General features: G+C 42.0%; 1 protein-coding gene across 1 annotated transcript in view; it reads right to left on the reverse strand.

Moving 5' to 3' along the window:
* Positions 1-17,112, reverse strand: part of SORCS3 (sortilin related VPS10 domain containing receptor 3) — a 300,335-nt gene that overhangs the window by 30,341 nt on the left and 252,882 nt on the right. The window contains exons 15-18 of the mRNA XM_061458813.1: positions 8,799-8,916; positions 7,154-7,287; positions 2,353-2,466; positions 707-878 (exon numbers count right to left, since the gene is read on the reverse strand). Coding sequence (XP_061314797.1) covers positions 707-878; positions 2,353-2,466; positions 7,154-7,287; positions 8,799-8,916 — 538 coding nt within the window. The remainder of the gene's footprint in view (positions 1-706; positions 879-2,352; positions 2,467-7,153; positions 7,288-8,798; positions 8,917-17,112) is intronic.

The raw sequence follows: 17,112 nt of genomic DNA on the forward strand, positions 1-17,112 counted from the left end.
AAGAGAAATACAAACACTTAAAACACCTCCTGTCAGCCTGAATATATAGCAAGTGCCTTCCAACTATCCACAGAGCCACAAGCCTTGGTGATCGAGGCTGCACCATACATGTTTCCCAGAGGGGTACCTGACTCAGAGAGATCACCAGAAGTGCCTCAATATTGTGATGCTTCAGGCACCAGCATGGCCCGGTATCACTTACACTACTGTTGGCTACAGGCAGAATCGTACCAATTAATAAATGAAATAGATATAGGCTGGGCTGCTCAGAGGTGGTTTGAGGAGGCTCAATTGCTACTGCAAAACAACTACGTCCCTCACTGCTCCCCATGAGTCTGAAAATATTCCCTGCTGTTCTTAACCTTTCCCAGCAAAGATTCAGCTAAAGCTTTTCATCCCAGAAACAGAATTATTAAGCATAGAGACACTGTTTCTGCCTCATAAACTCCATAAACTGCAGTTCACTGGAGGCAGTAAGAAGCTAATGGAGAGATATATTTTTTACCAGATCTATCTTTCTTCAGGGTTGGCTTCACCATCACTGATAGACATGATAACCAGCCAAGTACTCTTTTAGCTTGACCCAATGGGATTTTTTTATATGTTTTGCTTGTAGCCCTTTCATTAATTTTCCTAAACCTCAGGTGAAGGAAAAGAATGCCATTCTTGCCATGCAGTGAAAAGTTTGCTGAGACCACTAACGTACCTCTTCCATAAGGATGATGAAGGTGGCATTGTGTCCCTGCTCCGTGACCAACTTTCCATCAGTAGTGAGGATGCGCAGTCCACGAGGTGCTCTTCCAGGGCACTTCTCCACCTTGGCCATGTACTTCTCTCGCAAGCCATCTGTGCAGTTGTTAGACACAATCCTTCGGTACCTGGGGAACAGTAACAAAAGGAGATTGGGCTTAGGCAGTGGGCAGAAAAGTTTCTTTTGTTTTTGTTTCTCAATATTAATTCATGTGCTTTTCCAAAGGCTAACTACCTGCATGACTCCCTCACTGAAAAGGAAAATCAAAGAAACCTACCACTTTATTGAATTGGAGAGAGCCAAACAAATCACAACGCAACCTTCTCCACAGATTCTCAGCAGCATAGCTGAGAAAAGACACACATTGTGAAGGTGAACCACTCTGCACTGCTAAAATGCAGAGAACTCCTCCAACTCCCCATTCCTGCAGGATTGGACCATGCATCCCAGTTTTTTAATGATGCTTTTTATTATATTTTGTCTGCCTCTGCTCAAAGGTGCTTGGAATGATCTGCCAAGAGTTTTGTCCAGTCTAACTTTTGAACAGTTCAACGAATGGGTTTTTCTCTCAGCTTTTCATGGAGGAGGTTTGCTAACTAGCAAGACACTTGGCTATTCCCAATGTTGATGAGGAGGATTAGCCCTCGCTGGCAATTTCACAGTAAAAATACAGGATTGGTTAAGAAGACACAGACCCCAGCTACTTTCTTCTTGCTCTCTGACAAGGCTGCAACCAGTTGTACTGGCCAGGGCTCCTGTAATTATATCACATATTTATAGCAAATTTTCAGCTGAAAGGGGGTCTCTGAAGTTGAGTGACTCCAGACTGCCAGCAGCCTCACTTTATTCAGCCACTCGTATCAACCAGCCACAAACAACCCTGTCATAACAAGACAGTATGCAGGACCCATGACTCAGAAGCAGCCCTACAAAGTCTTCAGGGCCTGCACTGCCTGCGAAGAACATCTCAGTTTTACACCAGCCAGTGCAACCAGAGTTTCAGAGTACCACCTCCACAATGGAATAGCATTTGCAAAACAATATTACCATAATAAACCAGCACTTGCCATTGGTTCTGGGTAAAACCAAGAGAAACTAGCACATGTAGCTTGTCTGAAATCAAAAAGTGTTCTATATACAAAGTGAAAATGGCAGAGGGGTGGAAGGGGAAAGAGACTAAAAATTGTCATTTGAGCCTTCCCAGAAGGGAAGCTTCTATAAATAGGAGCTGTAAGATATGAAGAGGTTCAACGAAAACCAGTGTGAAATATCTCAAACTCGCCCTTTTAAATGTTCAGCTGTCTCTCAGATAGACCTTCCTGATTTGTTTTAATTTTGCAGCAAAGGAGAGCTTCAAGTCTATGCTTCAGAGATCATACATCACCTGAAAACAGTACAGTATCTACATGTCACTTATGTTAATGTGCTTCTCCCTATCTCTGAGGAATGAGGCAATGCTCCACACAGATGCTGCTGTAAACATTACTTCATGAATAAGACTGGAAAAAAGCCAGATGGGATGCAGACAAAAAAGAACCATCCAGGTTCTATTGTCTACTGCAAGGTCACCAAACTGCAGCGAGATTGCAAGTTTCACTTACCCAGTGCTGTTCAAGTAGCTCTGACCCATGCTGCACTCCTTGGACAGGGAGGACGGGCTGAACCAGAAGGCTGGGACACAATGATTGTTGCTGTGTCTCTCGTACCCATAGTCACTATGGAGATAAGCCATGAGTGCATCACTCTACCCATTCACTAGATTTAGATCAGACTTTTAGGTGATGTTTTTGCTCCCCAAAGCAAGTGTGTGCTAGTAACTCTCTGCTGGATGGCATGACATGATGGATTGGGCTCATTCAGAGACAAAGTGCTTAATCTCTTTGAGAGGCAGGACACAGTTCACAGAAGGTATGCGATACCTGACAACACCAGAACTACCAACCTTGCAAAGCACTGGGGGACTTATGTTTCCTTAGGCAACAAAAATTGGGTTCTTTTGGTTTGCTTGCAATTCGCAGTCTTGGTTTCAGAACAAACCAGGTTAATTCCAAGATCTAATACCACTTTTTCTCAACAGAGCAGTTAGGAATATAAAACACTAGGAGCACTTCCTGAACAATTAGCCAAGGTATGTATATTTACATATGTTAATGGCCTCCCTGCTCTTTAACTGAGCCATGACTGGCCTGAAAGAAAAATATAGCCAGTGTTTTTCCAACACTTAAGCTTACAACACAGCCAACTTGGTAGCCTAAGGATTACACGGTATTGTGTCACATGGGGAAGGTAATCCAGGGTATTGATGCTTCCTTGGACCACCAAAGAGTAGAAATGTATACAACCACATCCAAGACTTCTTTTTACAGCTGCCTTTGCATGCCAGCAATAGGATTAATCCAAAGCTTTCCGTAAATTCTAATAGGCTCTGGATCCAGTTTCTATGCATAGCCTTTATTGGCAGGCTGGATTCAAAGGGCAAATAAAGAGATTCTGAATTTTTGCCTGAAGCAAGTTAACAGATGCCAAAAAATTAAATCTCTGTGGAAACACAGACACTACAGAAGCCACTGCCTTGAAAGCTCTCTGTGCTCTTTAGGACACTATTGAGTTTTATTCTTCCCCTATTCAGAGCCTGCATTGCCAACAGAAAGACTCTAGGAAGAGCTTTGGTGAGACTAAACTGTGCTATGTCCCCAGAGATCCAGGCTGCTGCTGTTCCTTTCTTAGAGGGTAAAAATTCTGCAAGCTACTTTAAAAGGTTTGGAGATTCCCTAATGCTCTTTCTCTCAACATTCAATTTAATCATTCTCAGTGGGTCCGACCTGCACAGTCAAAAATGCCTGGCAGTGACTTGGTAATTAAAAATATTCAGAAGGAGCTGTACTTTGCCCCAACGAAGAAAAGAGCTGCATAAATATTTAATAAAATTAAAGACAACATCGCTGTATGCCCTCAAGGTTCTGTGCTTGTTCATTAACTTCTGGTAAATGTATATTAAAACCCTGCATGCTGCCCACCTTCCTTCTCATAAGCCCCAGGGTTCGCATAAGTTAAGGAAATAATCAAGTCCAGCTGCTGGGCTGTCTTTCTCTGGAAAGCTATCTTGACAGTGTAAATAAAAAAGCAGGAGGAGGGAAAAGAAAGATCAGTGAGCACTTTAATAACACTGCTGAGTTCCTTCTGCCATTCTCTCTGTCAGAAAAAGGCCAGGGTTTGCTTCTGGAAATGACTGCAAGGGTTGGCAGGAGTCACCCCTGATTCTTGACTCATGAGGATTTGTTGAACTGGGGCCCTGGATGATGATTTCTGCTCCCGAAACTCAGACCAGCCTTATATCTAACAGCAGGAAAAAGCACAGTAACATGAGGCAGACAGAGGAAAGGCTCCTATGACCAAATGGGAGGGAGCACAGCACTCACAGCTTGTGCTATAGGGCTCCTGCAGTGATTTGTCCTGTTTGTACAGCTCCTGAAGGCAAGTGTCATCACAGCTTGTAGCATGGGATGCTGTGACCAGACCAACCTCCAAACCTACTTACTAGGGAAGTAGATAGCCTGTTGTTGGGACCTGCTGGTCACTGTACTCACACAACCCCAGCTGTCAGCCCTCCTCATTCTTTCCCTGACACTCCATAGGACCTGTTGACACATGAGAACAGTTCATACACTGACAGGCCAGTCAGTGCTTCCAAGAACAACAGACAACTGCGAACCCAGCCAGAAAAGGCTGAGATCTTTCCTTTTCAAAAGCATCAAGTGAAAGAGTCAGAACTATCCTTCCCACAGCAGATACTTATGGTGGGGACCTATCTCCTCTTTTCATATTGACATCCAAAAGAAGGTGGATGAATCATATTCTAGAATAACCTGTATCCTGCCACTGACTAAATAGTGGTCTTATGCTTTAGAAGTCACAAGTCAGAGCAGATGAGTCCACCCTTCCTCTTTGTTAGTTGCTTCTAAGTTAATCAAGCTTTGTGCCCACTTCCAGCACCTCTAGTATTTTCTTCAAATTGATAGCGTCCCCCCCCCCTTCTTCCAGTCAGCCCTTAAGACTAGCAGCAAAATGCACCCTTAAACTGAAGCTGGTTCTTCTGATTCTCTATCACCAGCTATAACAATTTTGCATTCAGAAGCCAGTTAACAATTCTCCTAACAGTGCAAAGCCTGAAACAAAAGTCAGATTGCTATCCTCTAACTGCATTTCCTCTGCAGGACTGACAAGGTTAACAGCAATATTCTCTCATGTTAGTGGGAAAGTTAAGCAAAAATGATACTAAATTCATGCAAGGAACATATCGATTGAAAAAGTGCATTCTGATGTAGACCTTCTCAAGGCAGAAGAGCACTTAAGGCCAATTTAGCTACCACAATTTTCAACTTACAGCTTAGAAAAGGCAAATTTCACTGTGAAAACAGAAAGGTGGTGAGGCACAAAGCTGGAAGAAAAAAAAAAAAAGAGTGAACAAATTCACAGACATCTCTGGAGACTGGCGCTTGGTTCAGCTCAGAGGCATATGCAAATGCCAAGGGCAGATACTGCAGGACACGAAAGCTAGTTCATCCTGCAAGTTCCCATGATGAGAACAAAGGAGAAAAGATCTCCCAAGTCAAGCTAAGGAGTCTCAGATGTAATTTTGGCACTAGGAACAAATTAAACATCCATCCAGATAAGATTAAAATCTCTGCTCCATATTCCTAAACCTCTCTTAAAGACAAACTACTGCAATATTTGCTGCTGTACCTTGGGCTGTATCAAAAGGAGCATGACCAGCAGGTCAAAGGAGGTGATCCTGCCCCTCTACTCTACTCTCATGAGACCCCACTTGGAGTACTGTGTGAAGTTCTGGTGTCCTTAAAAGAAGGACATGGAGGTGTTAGAACAAGTCCAGAGGAGGCCATGAGGCTGATCAGGGGACTGGAGCACCTCCTGTATGAAGACAGGCTGAGAAAGTTGGGGCTGTTCAGCCTGGAGAAGAGAAGGCTGCGTGGAGACCTCATAGCAGCCTTCCAGTATCTGAAGGGGGCCTATAGGGATGCTGGGGAGGGGCTCTTCTTTAGGCACTGTAGTGATAGGACAAGGGGTAACGGGTTCAAACTTAAACAGGGGAAGTTTAGATTGCATGTAAGGAAGAAATTCCTTACTGTAGGGTTGGTGAGGCACTGGAATGGGCTCCCCAGGGAAGCTGTGAATGCTCCATCCCTGGCAATGTTCAAGGCCAGATTGGACAGAACCTTGGGTGGCATGGTCTAGTGTGAGGCATCCCTGCCCGTGGCAGGGGGTTTGGAACTGGATGATCTTAAGGTTCTTTCCAACCCTAACCATTCTGTGATTCTAATATTGAAGAAAACACTTTGCTCTATATTTTTATTCATTTTTCTGAGTTTCAATGTGTCCATGTTCTAAAAAGAAGTGTGAGCCTCAGCTGTGAAGATCTCATACCTCACACCTCTTCGGGAAGGACTCAAAAGGAAGCAAAATTTCCAGGAATTACACTGCTACTGAATCAGACACTGATCCTGATAACCTACTATAAAAATGAAAATGTTTTCTCAGCTGATCTGCTTTCAGGATATTTTGAACTCCATTTAAAAGACATTCTGATCATTTAAGCTCAAGAATCACACCTACTGACAGTCTTAAATCTTTGCAATATTGCCTATCACAGGTTCCCAGTAGGAATCCCTTTTGCAGAGATCCTGATTGTTATACATGTTCCATCTCCTTTCCCTGATTGTCAAGCAATATCAAGCAGTGGTTCATTTTTCCACTATTTTATTTTTAAGCAGCTTTCAAAGTGACCTTAAAGCAGTTTGGAAGTTACAGCCCCGTTAAGTTAGATACACCAATATTTATGCAAAACTAGTAGCTACATTTGCGATGGTTGGGCTGTATAGCCACGTCACAGAAGTCTTTTCAGAAAATTTCTCAATAAAGCATTGCTAAAAAGTAACAAATACTTCCCAGGAATTCAAAAGAATAATGATAAAAATGTGCACATTTTGCTAGCTTACTCCCTAGGTATTCAATGACTCTGAAAGTAAGGACAGAAATTCCCTCCTTCTCCCATAAAGGACATGCTTTGGACCAGAGAAGAGTCCCAGGTATCACTCTTCTAGAATGATGGACAAAAAAAGAGTCAATCAGTACTTGAAACTTTCTGCTTTTGAATTCCAGGTTTGGAATTCTGATGGAGATAAACAAATCTCTGTCACAGATGAAGGGGATACCTTCCCTCAAGCAATAGGCATGAGCAAACATCTATGCTATATAATACGATCACAGCCACAAAGCTGCATAAGAACCCGTTTCTTTGCAAGGTTTTCTGTCTGGGCAGTAGCTCAGCCACTGATCATGCAACAAGAACAATCCCCACAAAAGTCCCCAGAGCCACATACTCACCACTCAAAGTCCCCTTGACCGCAGACACATGGTTCAGACACAACAGTTTGGGAATAGTCCCGACCCAGGGAACACTGGGCTCCAGGCTTGCGTTTTTTATAGATCTTCCTCTCTCCCATGACACAAGGCTCTCCCTTCAGCAGCCAAGGAGAAATAGGAGAAAGAAAAGCAGAGTTACGGCAGCAGCTGGTCCCTAAATGGAACATTTTGTCAAAAGATACAAAGGGCAAGTAAAGTAAGAAATTACTACTGGGAGAGTTGGGAGCTAAGAGCATAGCTCCCTTTTGCGGCTTTGCAAACCTGAAAGCCACCTTGGGAGGACCCTAAGCATTGAGCTGGGATGACAATGACAATGTGTCCAAAAAGCCTGGGTGCCCAGGCCATTGCACCCACTTATGCCATATTTCAAAAGGCATCCACCAATATTTTTAGTGCTATGAATTATCCTGAAAAGACAACGTGAATGTACTCCAGTTTTTTTTTCATATGACAGAAGCAATCTACTAAGAAGTGCCCAAGCCCAAGACCCAGGGCAGGGACAAAATCTAGGGGTAGAATCCAGGACTCCTGGGTTCCCTCCTCTTTCCTTGATAGACCTGGCTTTGTTATAGGCCTCAAATAATTTTGATGGCATGTTACACTGAGCTTTTTGAACAGAAAGGTTACTACTGGGAGTAGCCAGTCTAAAAGAAACATTTGACATTTAGGTGAGCTGCTATAAACAGAAATTTCTGTGACGCAGAAATAATTTGTCTGTGTGCAAGTAAGGAAAAAGAACAACACCTAATTAAAATACTTCTCTTTCCCGTAAAATGATTCCCAAGATGGCAGCCATGCTACGCATCTTCCCTTTTCTGTCATCTACATTATTTTCATATATTCAATTCTATGACTTCATCTATCTAACACCACCTTGCCAAATTAATGCTCATTTCTAATGCATGGATTTCATTCAGAAACATCTCAATGCCAACAGTTCTGGCTCTAGTTATGCTGCCTGCAGGGAGTGGGACATCGTACTGGTGGCCAGTAACCCATAAGTAATCTTCAGAGCTGAGGTCTCTCAGTTCTAGTGCCTTCAGACTCAAAATGTATTCAGCATGAAAATAAACCAGAAGGTATGAAAAGCAAAGCATGTATCCTTGAATAAAATGAAACAATTTGGTCTTCTCTAGTGTCTTTTATTCAAGGGCTCCCCAGAGTTTTGCAGACACCTGCAGGACTTGCAGGATGAATATATGTTTTTATTTTCATTTTTGAGTAGAGAAAATAAAGGCAAAGTGAAAGAAAATTATTTTCATGAGTCGCTGACAGAGCTACAAAAAGTTCAGTGTCTCCTACAAATTCAGTCACAAGGTGAGGTTTTACATTGCCCTGAGCAGTGAGGGCACTGCAGCTGGTGCAGTGGAATATTTTCATACAAAGAGAAGTTAACAGTCTCCCTGACTTGCCCAGAGAATTCTGGCCCTGTGTTTATTCATGCATATGCTTCAGGAGAAGTAAAGCAGTAATGGGTTACAACTGTGACTTGAGGGATGCAAAAAATCCATATGATCTGCTGAAAAGAACAAGTACATTCCTACCTGGCAACACAGAGTATGGGAAAAGGAACCTTCATCACCCTCTCCCTACACAGTGAGAGTACCTGATTGTGCAGATGCCAGGTTTGGTAGTCATCTTTGTTACACCTTCGGTTGAAGATCGACTTGTAGTCCACCTTGACCAGCTGCCATTCAGAACGGAGACTGAAGTGCCCAAATACTCTGTGCATGGGAGAGAAAAAGAAGAAAGAACTAGAGTCAGCCAGAGGTATGCTTCCATTAAGCAAATAATTTCTCATGAATCTCCTCTGCAGAAAGCAATACACAGTCATGGAGCTTGATGTCAGAGATTCTGTTCCTATGACATCCTAGGATTGTTTAGCCTTTTCCTGGCCCCTTGTATAGCCTGTGTTGGGAGGCCTTCCATGCCTCTAGTACTGAGCACAATGGACCTTGACTCTAATACAGACAGCTAGGTATCACTCAAGAACAATAAAAAATCAGACTAAAAAGTAATGTGCATAATGTCAAGGGAGCTATTCTGATGAATACACGGGTTTAGCTGTCTAAAAATCAAGCCTTTCTTAGCTGACTCAGTTTCTTTACTGCTGAACTTTCGTGTTGCACAAACTTACTACTTAATGAATTGTAAAATAATCACCAGAAATAACATAATTGGGATATAGACTGTAGGCAAGCGATCTGCAAAGACAGCAACATCCCTTCCACCTGGTGAATGCTGACTGCAGCGAGTAGAAGTGGAATTATAAATGATCATCACTGTAAGGTTATTAGCAGAGTTTTTCTTAATTATTTTGAGTAGGTCACTCGGCAGCAGCAGTCACTGATCACACCACATGGTTCATCTGGTTAACTAATAAACTGATTTCCAGGATCAAAATGACACATGCCGCTTCAAAGCAACACAAGGCTTGTACTGAGTAAGGCAGTATACAGAAACAATTGGAGCACTCAAAAAGCAGTGGAAAGACTCGGACTGTAATTCAAAACTGAGGCACACATCATCTCACAAATGGGATGACAAAAGCGCTCATATAAAATTGAATAGTACCAGAGACTTCTGAGCTTGGACCAGAAAATCAGCAGCAGAACTGGCTGCTGAACACAGGTCTCCCTACATGCTATTCCAACTATGCAGCCCTCCTTCACATGCAGGGAAACCTGTGGGCTTACTTAAGTGTCTGGAAGGAAAGGACCGATGTAACAATGATCATTGATGGAATACATCACCAGAGTACCATCGTCACAAATACTAATGGACTGCACATGTTGGAAGCTCACACCTTTACCAAAGAAAGCAAAATCATAGTAAAATCATGGTTTAATTAACAAATAACACTAGGTACCCAGACAAAATACTCCGTCCATCCAGAAACACTGCACAAGTGCTGCAGGGTGCTTAGTTTTCGATCAAGTAACAGCTTGCTATTCCCCTTGGCCACCTGTGATTATCTCAGGAAGGAGCAGCTCTTCAATCAACTGCAGCTGGATTTCCAAAGAGGTGTGTAATAGGAGGAAATAGGAGGTGACCAGACTTTAAAAGCCATAAACAAAACTACAGCTTCTCATTGGTAGGGGGAACATCTCAGTACACATAAACAACAAAATCCCTGACAACAACCATGCTTATTGTCATTATAACATGACAACTTCTTGGCGACCTTAAATATAAAATAACCTAAAACATCACTGAAAAGACAAGTTCCAGATTTTAAAAATTCTGTATGTACTGAAACCCAAATCTTTCTGACATTCATTAAATGTCAGTATCACCCTTATTGTGAGATTTACCAGGCAGAGAAATAATGTTTTTTCTCATTACGCCAGATCTTTCACTAACCTACATTTGTACACAAGCCACTAATGAGATTAAAGTTTTTGTTGCTTTAATTATTCCAGACTAAAAAAAGGAAAGAGGGAGAGAGATGATTTACAAATTTCCCTATGAAAGAGAAATAGAAACAAAAGATAAAACTTGTATTCCATTTCCAAGCACTGACTGCAATCCAGATCCTGCTGTGTCCTCAGTGTGCTGCCATTCTTTACTCTCGTTCATCTTTATTTACACTGTAATCACATAGGGTTGTTGGCTTTGGTCTCTGCTCACTGTCCAAACTACTCCTGCAGATTGTAGCCTGCACCAAATTCCTCTGTTGTTTTTTGTGAAACAGAAACTATCCAGGAATCAGTCACCTTCTCTCATTTAGACCTGACTCAGCTCATGGGATCAGGGAGAGAAAGTGGGATGGGGGAGACCCAAGAGCCTGGAGTTGTGGGTTTGCTGGGGACACCTTTCTACATCCAAGTTCTGCCTCATAGAGGCAAGCTCCAAGAAATGGAGAGCGTACAATACAAAAAGAACCTGTGACAATTGTGTACACAGGTTAGAAATGAGTAGGTGGAGAAGGACTTGTGTGGTGGAATGGATTTAATTAGGCAGATTGTTGCTGGGTCTTCACAACATTTCTTAGTGTAGTCCTAATTGTGGGGTATTAGAGATAGGAAACACCACCACATTCAAAGCTACAGAAGAAACCACAACTCCTGTTTTTGTGTTGTCAACACAGAAGGCACATCCTGGACCAAGATCAACCCATGGAAACCATAGCAATATATGGTGCCAGGGCACTCAGTGGGAGAAGGAAGGAGAAGGGAGGAACAGGAAATAGTACATAGCAGGGATGCAGAAGGCCCCTGAAACTGTGTTCAAGCAGGAGTTCTAACTCCAGTTCTCCTTCCCACTTTCCCTTGGCAGTGGGTAAACCTCACCAGCTTTTATGCCACACTTACTTTCAGCACATACTCTTCCAGAGTGCATGGTACCATTGCACAGCTGGGAAGCTCTCCCATGAATCTTGTTTGTCCTGAATGTGATGCATGACTGAAAATGTCATTCCTGCAAAGCAGAAACTCAGCAGGCTTAAACCATTTAGTCCAGCAGATTTATACCACTTCAGGATTTGGCTGCACGTGTATTACACAGAAAAAATAGAAAGAGGGGAGAATATAATCAAACACAAACACTTGCTTGAACCCAGAAGATAAAACATCTGGAGAAATCAAACACTTCAGCAGCCAATACATCTCAAACATCTCAAGTGAAATGTTGCTCAAAGGTTCACCCTTAGGTAACTGTCCAATAGGAGAGCAAAACGCTTCTTTGTACTTTACAAAAGTCTCCAGAACCGCTTGCTTTTTAAATCTATTAAAATAAGCCACAAAAAAAAATAAGCACCCCCCCCCCCAACCCAACAAAAAACCCAACCAGAAACCAAAAAACCCTCTGCCATCGAAATTTTTTCATGATAATATCTATAAATGGAAAAAAAAACAACAAAGTCTCCTAAGTGGAAGGCAGGATATTAGCATTCCAAAAGCACAAGAGCATTAGCTACTCTTTAATTAAATGATTTCAAAGAAGATTTCTGTATATAATTGCTATAATTTAGATGGAAACAATACTACACTAAATGTAATTAGAGAGTGTGAACAGAGAGGGACGTTTTCCTCTGTACTGCAGAGATGGTTTTGGTTCACCTGATTCCTGAAGTAGTAACTCCCCCATCCCTCTTGCTAATAAAACCTTCTTAAGCCTCACCAACCATTGCAGGGCAGCCTTCAGAGATAAGAGCTGCTGATATGCACAGAATCTAGCAAGCAACTGCACCCTGTGAACACTGCTCACCAATAATAAATGCAACCCAGACACCTACAGCATGTTTTGATTGACCAGCCAACATGATGAAGGTTACATTACATTTCAAGATGACTCTGTTGTGCATTTGAAACTTCTATAAGAGTAAGCAAACATAAGGAATGGGAAAGAGTGCTATGTTATCTGTGGGGATGCTTTGGACCCTGAAACAGCTTTCCTTAGGAAGTGAAGAAAACACTCATCTTTTGTGCAATTAAAAATGGCCTAAGTAAACCATCACAGGGAACAAACCCTGACTGAGCATAATCAGGTATTGCAGGTGAACCTTGCTTTTATCAGTTTCATCAGTTTTGTAAACTACATCACTGGATATTTTTCCATAGTGACTAAGGTGCATGCACATGACCTCTTCCTACCATACCTGTTTTGGAGAGGGTTGAGCAGACAGCAAAGAGCTGCAACATCTTAAAGCTGCTAGTGTTCAGGTGTCAGTATGTGCTTAGTATTATGTGCTCCAGTACATACTTCTTGATTTCTGTATCCGGTGTGGATGGACAAAAGTCCCAAGGGAAAAAATGGAAAGAGATTGGTGGGAGTTAATTTTTCCCTACTCAAATGATGAGTCCTCACATTGCTTTGAAGAGACCATTTCATTTATCTTATCTGATTCCCATGTTTCTTATTTACTTTTTCTGCTCACTAAATTAGGGAGGTAGATTTTTATTTTTTTAATAAGTATAGCTAAACTATCAAGATGATACAGGGGAAAAGGGGACATTAAGTACTATGAATTTTGCCTCAATAACATTCTCTACCGTGGCCTAACTGGAAGCTCTTAATTGCTTATTGCAAGGACAGAAGACAAAAGAAGAGAGATGGGTTTTCAAGGTCCAGCTCTGTGAAGCCAACACAAAAACTATGTTTTGATTTTTTCCATCTCTGCAGTCTGATCTGAAAGTCATTGAGAAGCAATAAATACAAGAGCCCAGATGGCATTTAGACAAAATCAGTTTTCTGACTAAGCTCAATTTAACGAAGGTTCTCCAACCTAAGCCATGGAATGGCAATTTACAGGCTTTAGACAGGATAGTTTCCATTCCGTCCCTCAGAGTAAGCATTGAAAACTCCACATAAAATCTTAGCTAATAGAACAGCATCTTCTCAACTGGCTCTATGGATAACTCACCATGAAACCATTGCTAGGAAACCAGAAAAGGCTTCCCAATCTCTTCTTTTTTGTTGCCAGGGCTAGATGTCAGTAATTTGCAGAAAAAAAAAATTAGGAACGTGGAAAACAATTCTGAAATGCTTACAGATTCATGACAGAGTCATTTTGGAAAAGGTCACTGGTAATGCTTCTATAATTATATCTTTCATTAATTTTTTAAATACACAATAACTTGCAAATGCAGTATATACTGACTGGATAACCTTGTACAGAAGCTATTTTAAAGGCTTTTTATGTATATAGAGTGTTCTCAGATTGCATTGCTTTTGCCTTATTGTTCCTTGAATTGTTGATAGTTGTGCTTTTTATGTTATTCAATACTGCTCATTCCTGACAGGTCAACAGAATGAATTGAGGGATGTTTTCCTCTGTGCTGCAGAGATGATTCTGGGTCACATGATTCCCAAAGCAGCAATTCCCACCCCCCCCCCCCCCCCCCCCCCAATAAAAGGCTTCTTAAGCCTAATCAACCATGTGGTGCAGCTTTCAGAGATAAGAGCTGCTCACATGCCAGGTTGGATGGGGCTTTGAGCAACCTGGTCTAGTGCAAGGTTGGAAGGGTTGGAATTCGATTATTTTTAAGGTCCCTTCCAACCCAAATCATTCTGCGATTCTATGAAGATCATAAGATAACAACCCATCCACCTCTGGTGCATAGATTCAATTCATGTCCCTGCCTAGGGTATGAGAAATAGATCTTCTCAAGTAATAGCTTGTGTATTGCTCACAGGAAAGGCATCAGCTGTACCCATCTGGATCTATCCCTGCTGGCAGACAAGCTGCTCAAGAACAGAAATGGAAATGTCTTCTTATGCCTAAATCAGGTCCTTTTCTATCATTTCTGAATTAAACTGTCAGGACATTATATGGAATGAGCATGCACTGAAGCTGTCTGTACTTGGCTGGTCTGGATACAGAGGACTTTTATTTCACTTGTCAGCCTAGCTCCTCTGCATGTAATAGGAGATAATGGTCAAAGTCTCTGGTAATGCTTCCTGTCCCCAGCTGTGCTCCCTGGTGAGACAGAAGGCTGAAGAACCAAAGGAAGAAAGCAGCTAATGTCATCTTCAGTACATAAATCACCAAATGTAGCCTCCTTTCTGAAGCATTTTTTCCTTACTATACATCAACAAGGTGAGGGAGGTGAAAAGTTACCAGATTTTGCTTATCACAGGGTACACTGGGGGCCTCTGGAGACAGGTTTTAACAAGATCAGGCCCTACCGAATAGACTGTTTAAGCTTTAAGCATTGTGAATATCTAAAAATAAACTAAAAGCAAAACAATAATATATACTTAATAGACAGCAGCTTTTGAGATGAACTACACAAGCAGATAAATGGATGGATCCACAGAAGACTACACAGAAAGAGCACCAAATATATACTTTAATTGATAATACCAAAAGAAAAGCTAACTGCAGTGTCATCATAAAGGGACTGTTTCATTTAGGAAAACCTGAAATCAACCTTGATTCCCCCCCCCCATAGTAAAAGAAAAAGGCTTGCAGTAGAAGTGTCTTAGCAAGCAAAAAATCCTCAACAGTAAAATCACCCAAATCAGTAAATGCTTCAGCTGACCTGAATGTGTGCTTTTGCTGTGGGAATGTAGAGAGGGAGAAAGTCAAGCAAGATTGCCATCCTATTTCAGTTAAAATCCCTCTTTATTTGTATCTGAAGTAATTTAATGGATGAACCCAAGAAGTGCTATGAAACACAATCTGGAAGAACCACCTCCTGACAGGGAAACAAGGGTGTGTTGCTTTTTTCTAGTCCCTGGAAAGGATAAAGTTGTCTCACCAAAACCAGGGGGAGCTCCAGGTCTGGGCAATCACCGAGACAAGAGCACTGAGTGGTTAATCCACCACAACTGAAGGTGCTTATTCTGGCTTAGGTGTCCAGAAAGAGAAGCACATGTTGCTACTATTGCAATTTAACAGCTAATCAGGTATGCAAAGCATACCTCCCATCCCAGCAAATATCACCAGTGTGGTTTCATGAGCAGAGTATGGTCAATATCGCCCTCAGTGTAGTGGCATAGCACAGGCTGGAGACTTCCTCTGTACAAACAGTTTGGATAGGTATGAGATAGGCCCACTCATAGTCACTCATGGTAGGTCCATGCGGCATCAGCTTGGACCCATCAGTACAAACGTTCAGGACCAGAGCTATTCAAATTTGCCTTGCCTGCTCTCATGAACTCTAAAGCCATTTAATTATTTGGCAGAAGTAGACCCGAGCAACTGCCAGATAAAGCCTCCATATGTCTAAGCTCAACAGTTCCATTCTTGTGGGTTTTGGCAAGCTTGAAGAACAAAGCTCTCCTGCAAGATATATTCTGGCACTTGTAAAACTAACACCGAGATGGAGCTAAGAAGCCTAGCCAGATGTGAGTTGCAGTTTGCTCCTGTTTATTGCACTTGGTACAACAGTGCTCCATGCTCCAGGAGAACTAATTAGTTCAATCAGCATGACATGAATGTATGGAGGCAACACAAATGGGCTGCTGACATCTCCTATGCATCCAGAGTACTAGGTAATGTAGACCAGAGGCGGGGGGATGACATAGCAGAAAGGGTCAAGATCCACCCAAACACATTGGCTCTTGCTGAGAACTGACTGTGTCCTTGTACAAGGTTCTCTCACTTACATAATTGCCTTGATTTGGTTTGGATTTTTCTCCCCACTAGCCAGGCTACCCTGGTCCTACATTATAAATAGCAGGGAAAACAGTAAGCCTATCATGCTAGAGATCCTAGTTCAGTGCACTCACTTCAGAAGCACTTGGTACATAAATGTTGTTACATCATTTGTTGGCATTTATGTTCTTTGAGACAATAAAAGAAAATGATGACATTTTCACACCAAGAAGAGGGCCTGTTATGAACTTTGGATTTGAAGCCATCTCTGTGTAAGAAAGTAGCAGTAAAGCAAAACGAGTTCTTTTATGCAGGCTCAGCTGTTAGGGCCAAAACCACACAAGCAACAATGGAACAGTTGGAAATTGTGCTGGCAGGGTTAGGTTTTATGAATGGGGATTGAGAGATCAGCTATTTCCCCATGAATTAAACATAAATCATGACTTTAGAGAAAACCAAATGGGCTGTGTAACCTCCCAATTGTTTTTTATTATGGTTTAGTTGGAATTAGTGTTAAAGGAGGTCACTAGTTACATGGAAATTGGATGGAAAGGGACTGAGACAAGGGAAGTAGAACTTAATTGAAAGCGACACAGATCAGCAATTAGGGAGAGTGGAAAAGGGAGAGGGAGAGTTATACTGTCTCATGACTGGCAAGAGGATGCAGAGAGCAAGAGACTGGAAACAAAGGAAACATAAAAGAGTAAAGATGACACTGGAAAGGCAGGCAATTGTCAACAAAAAACATCATCTAATTTTTTTCCTAAACAATAAATACGGTCTTTTAAGAGCCACTTTGGAGCTTTTAATGCAGTTGCTTTTGGCTGACCTGTTAGCTAGGAACAGTAGCCTGAGGGCAACTGGGTGATGATTCAGG

This window comes from Pezoporus flaviventris, unplaced genomic scaffold, assembly GCF_033815535.1.
Source record: "Pezoporus flaviventris isolate CSIRO_AGI_PZ_B2104156 unplaced genomic scaffold, CSIRO_AGI_Pfla_v1 ptg000029l, whole genome shotgun sequence".
NCBI lineage: Eukaryota > Metazoa > Chordata > Aves > Psittaciformes > Psittacidae > Pezoporus > Pezoporus flaviventris.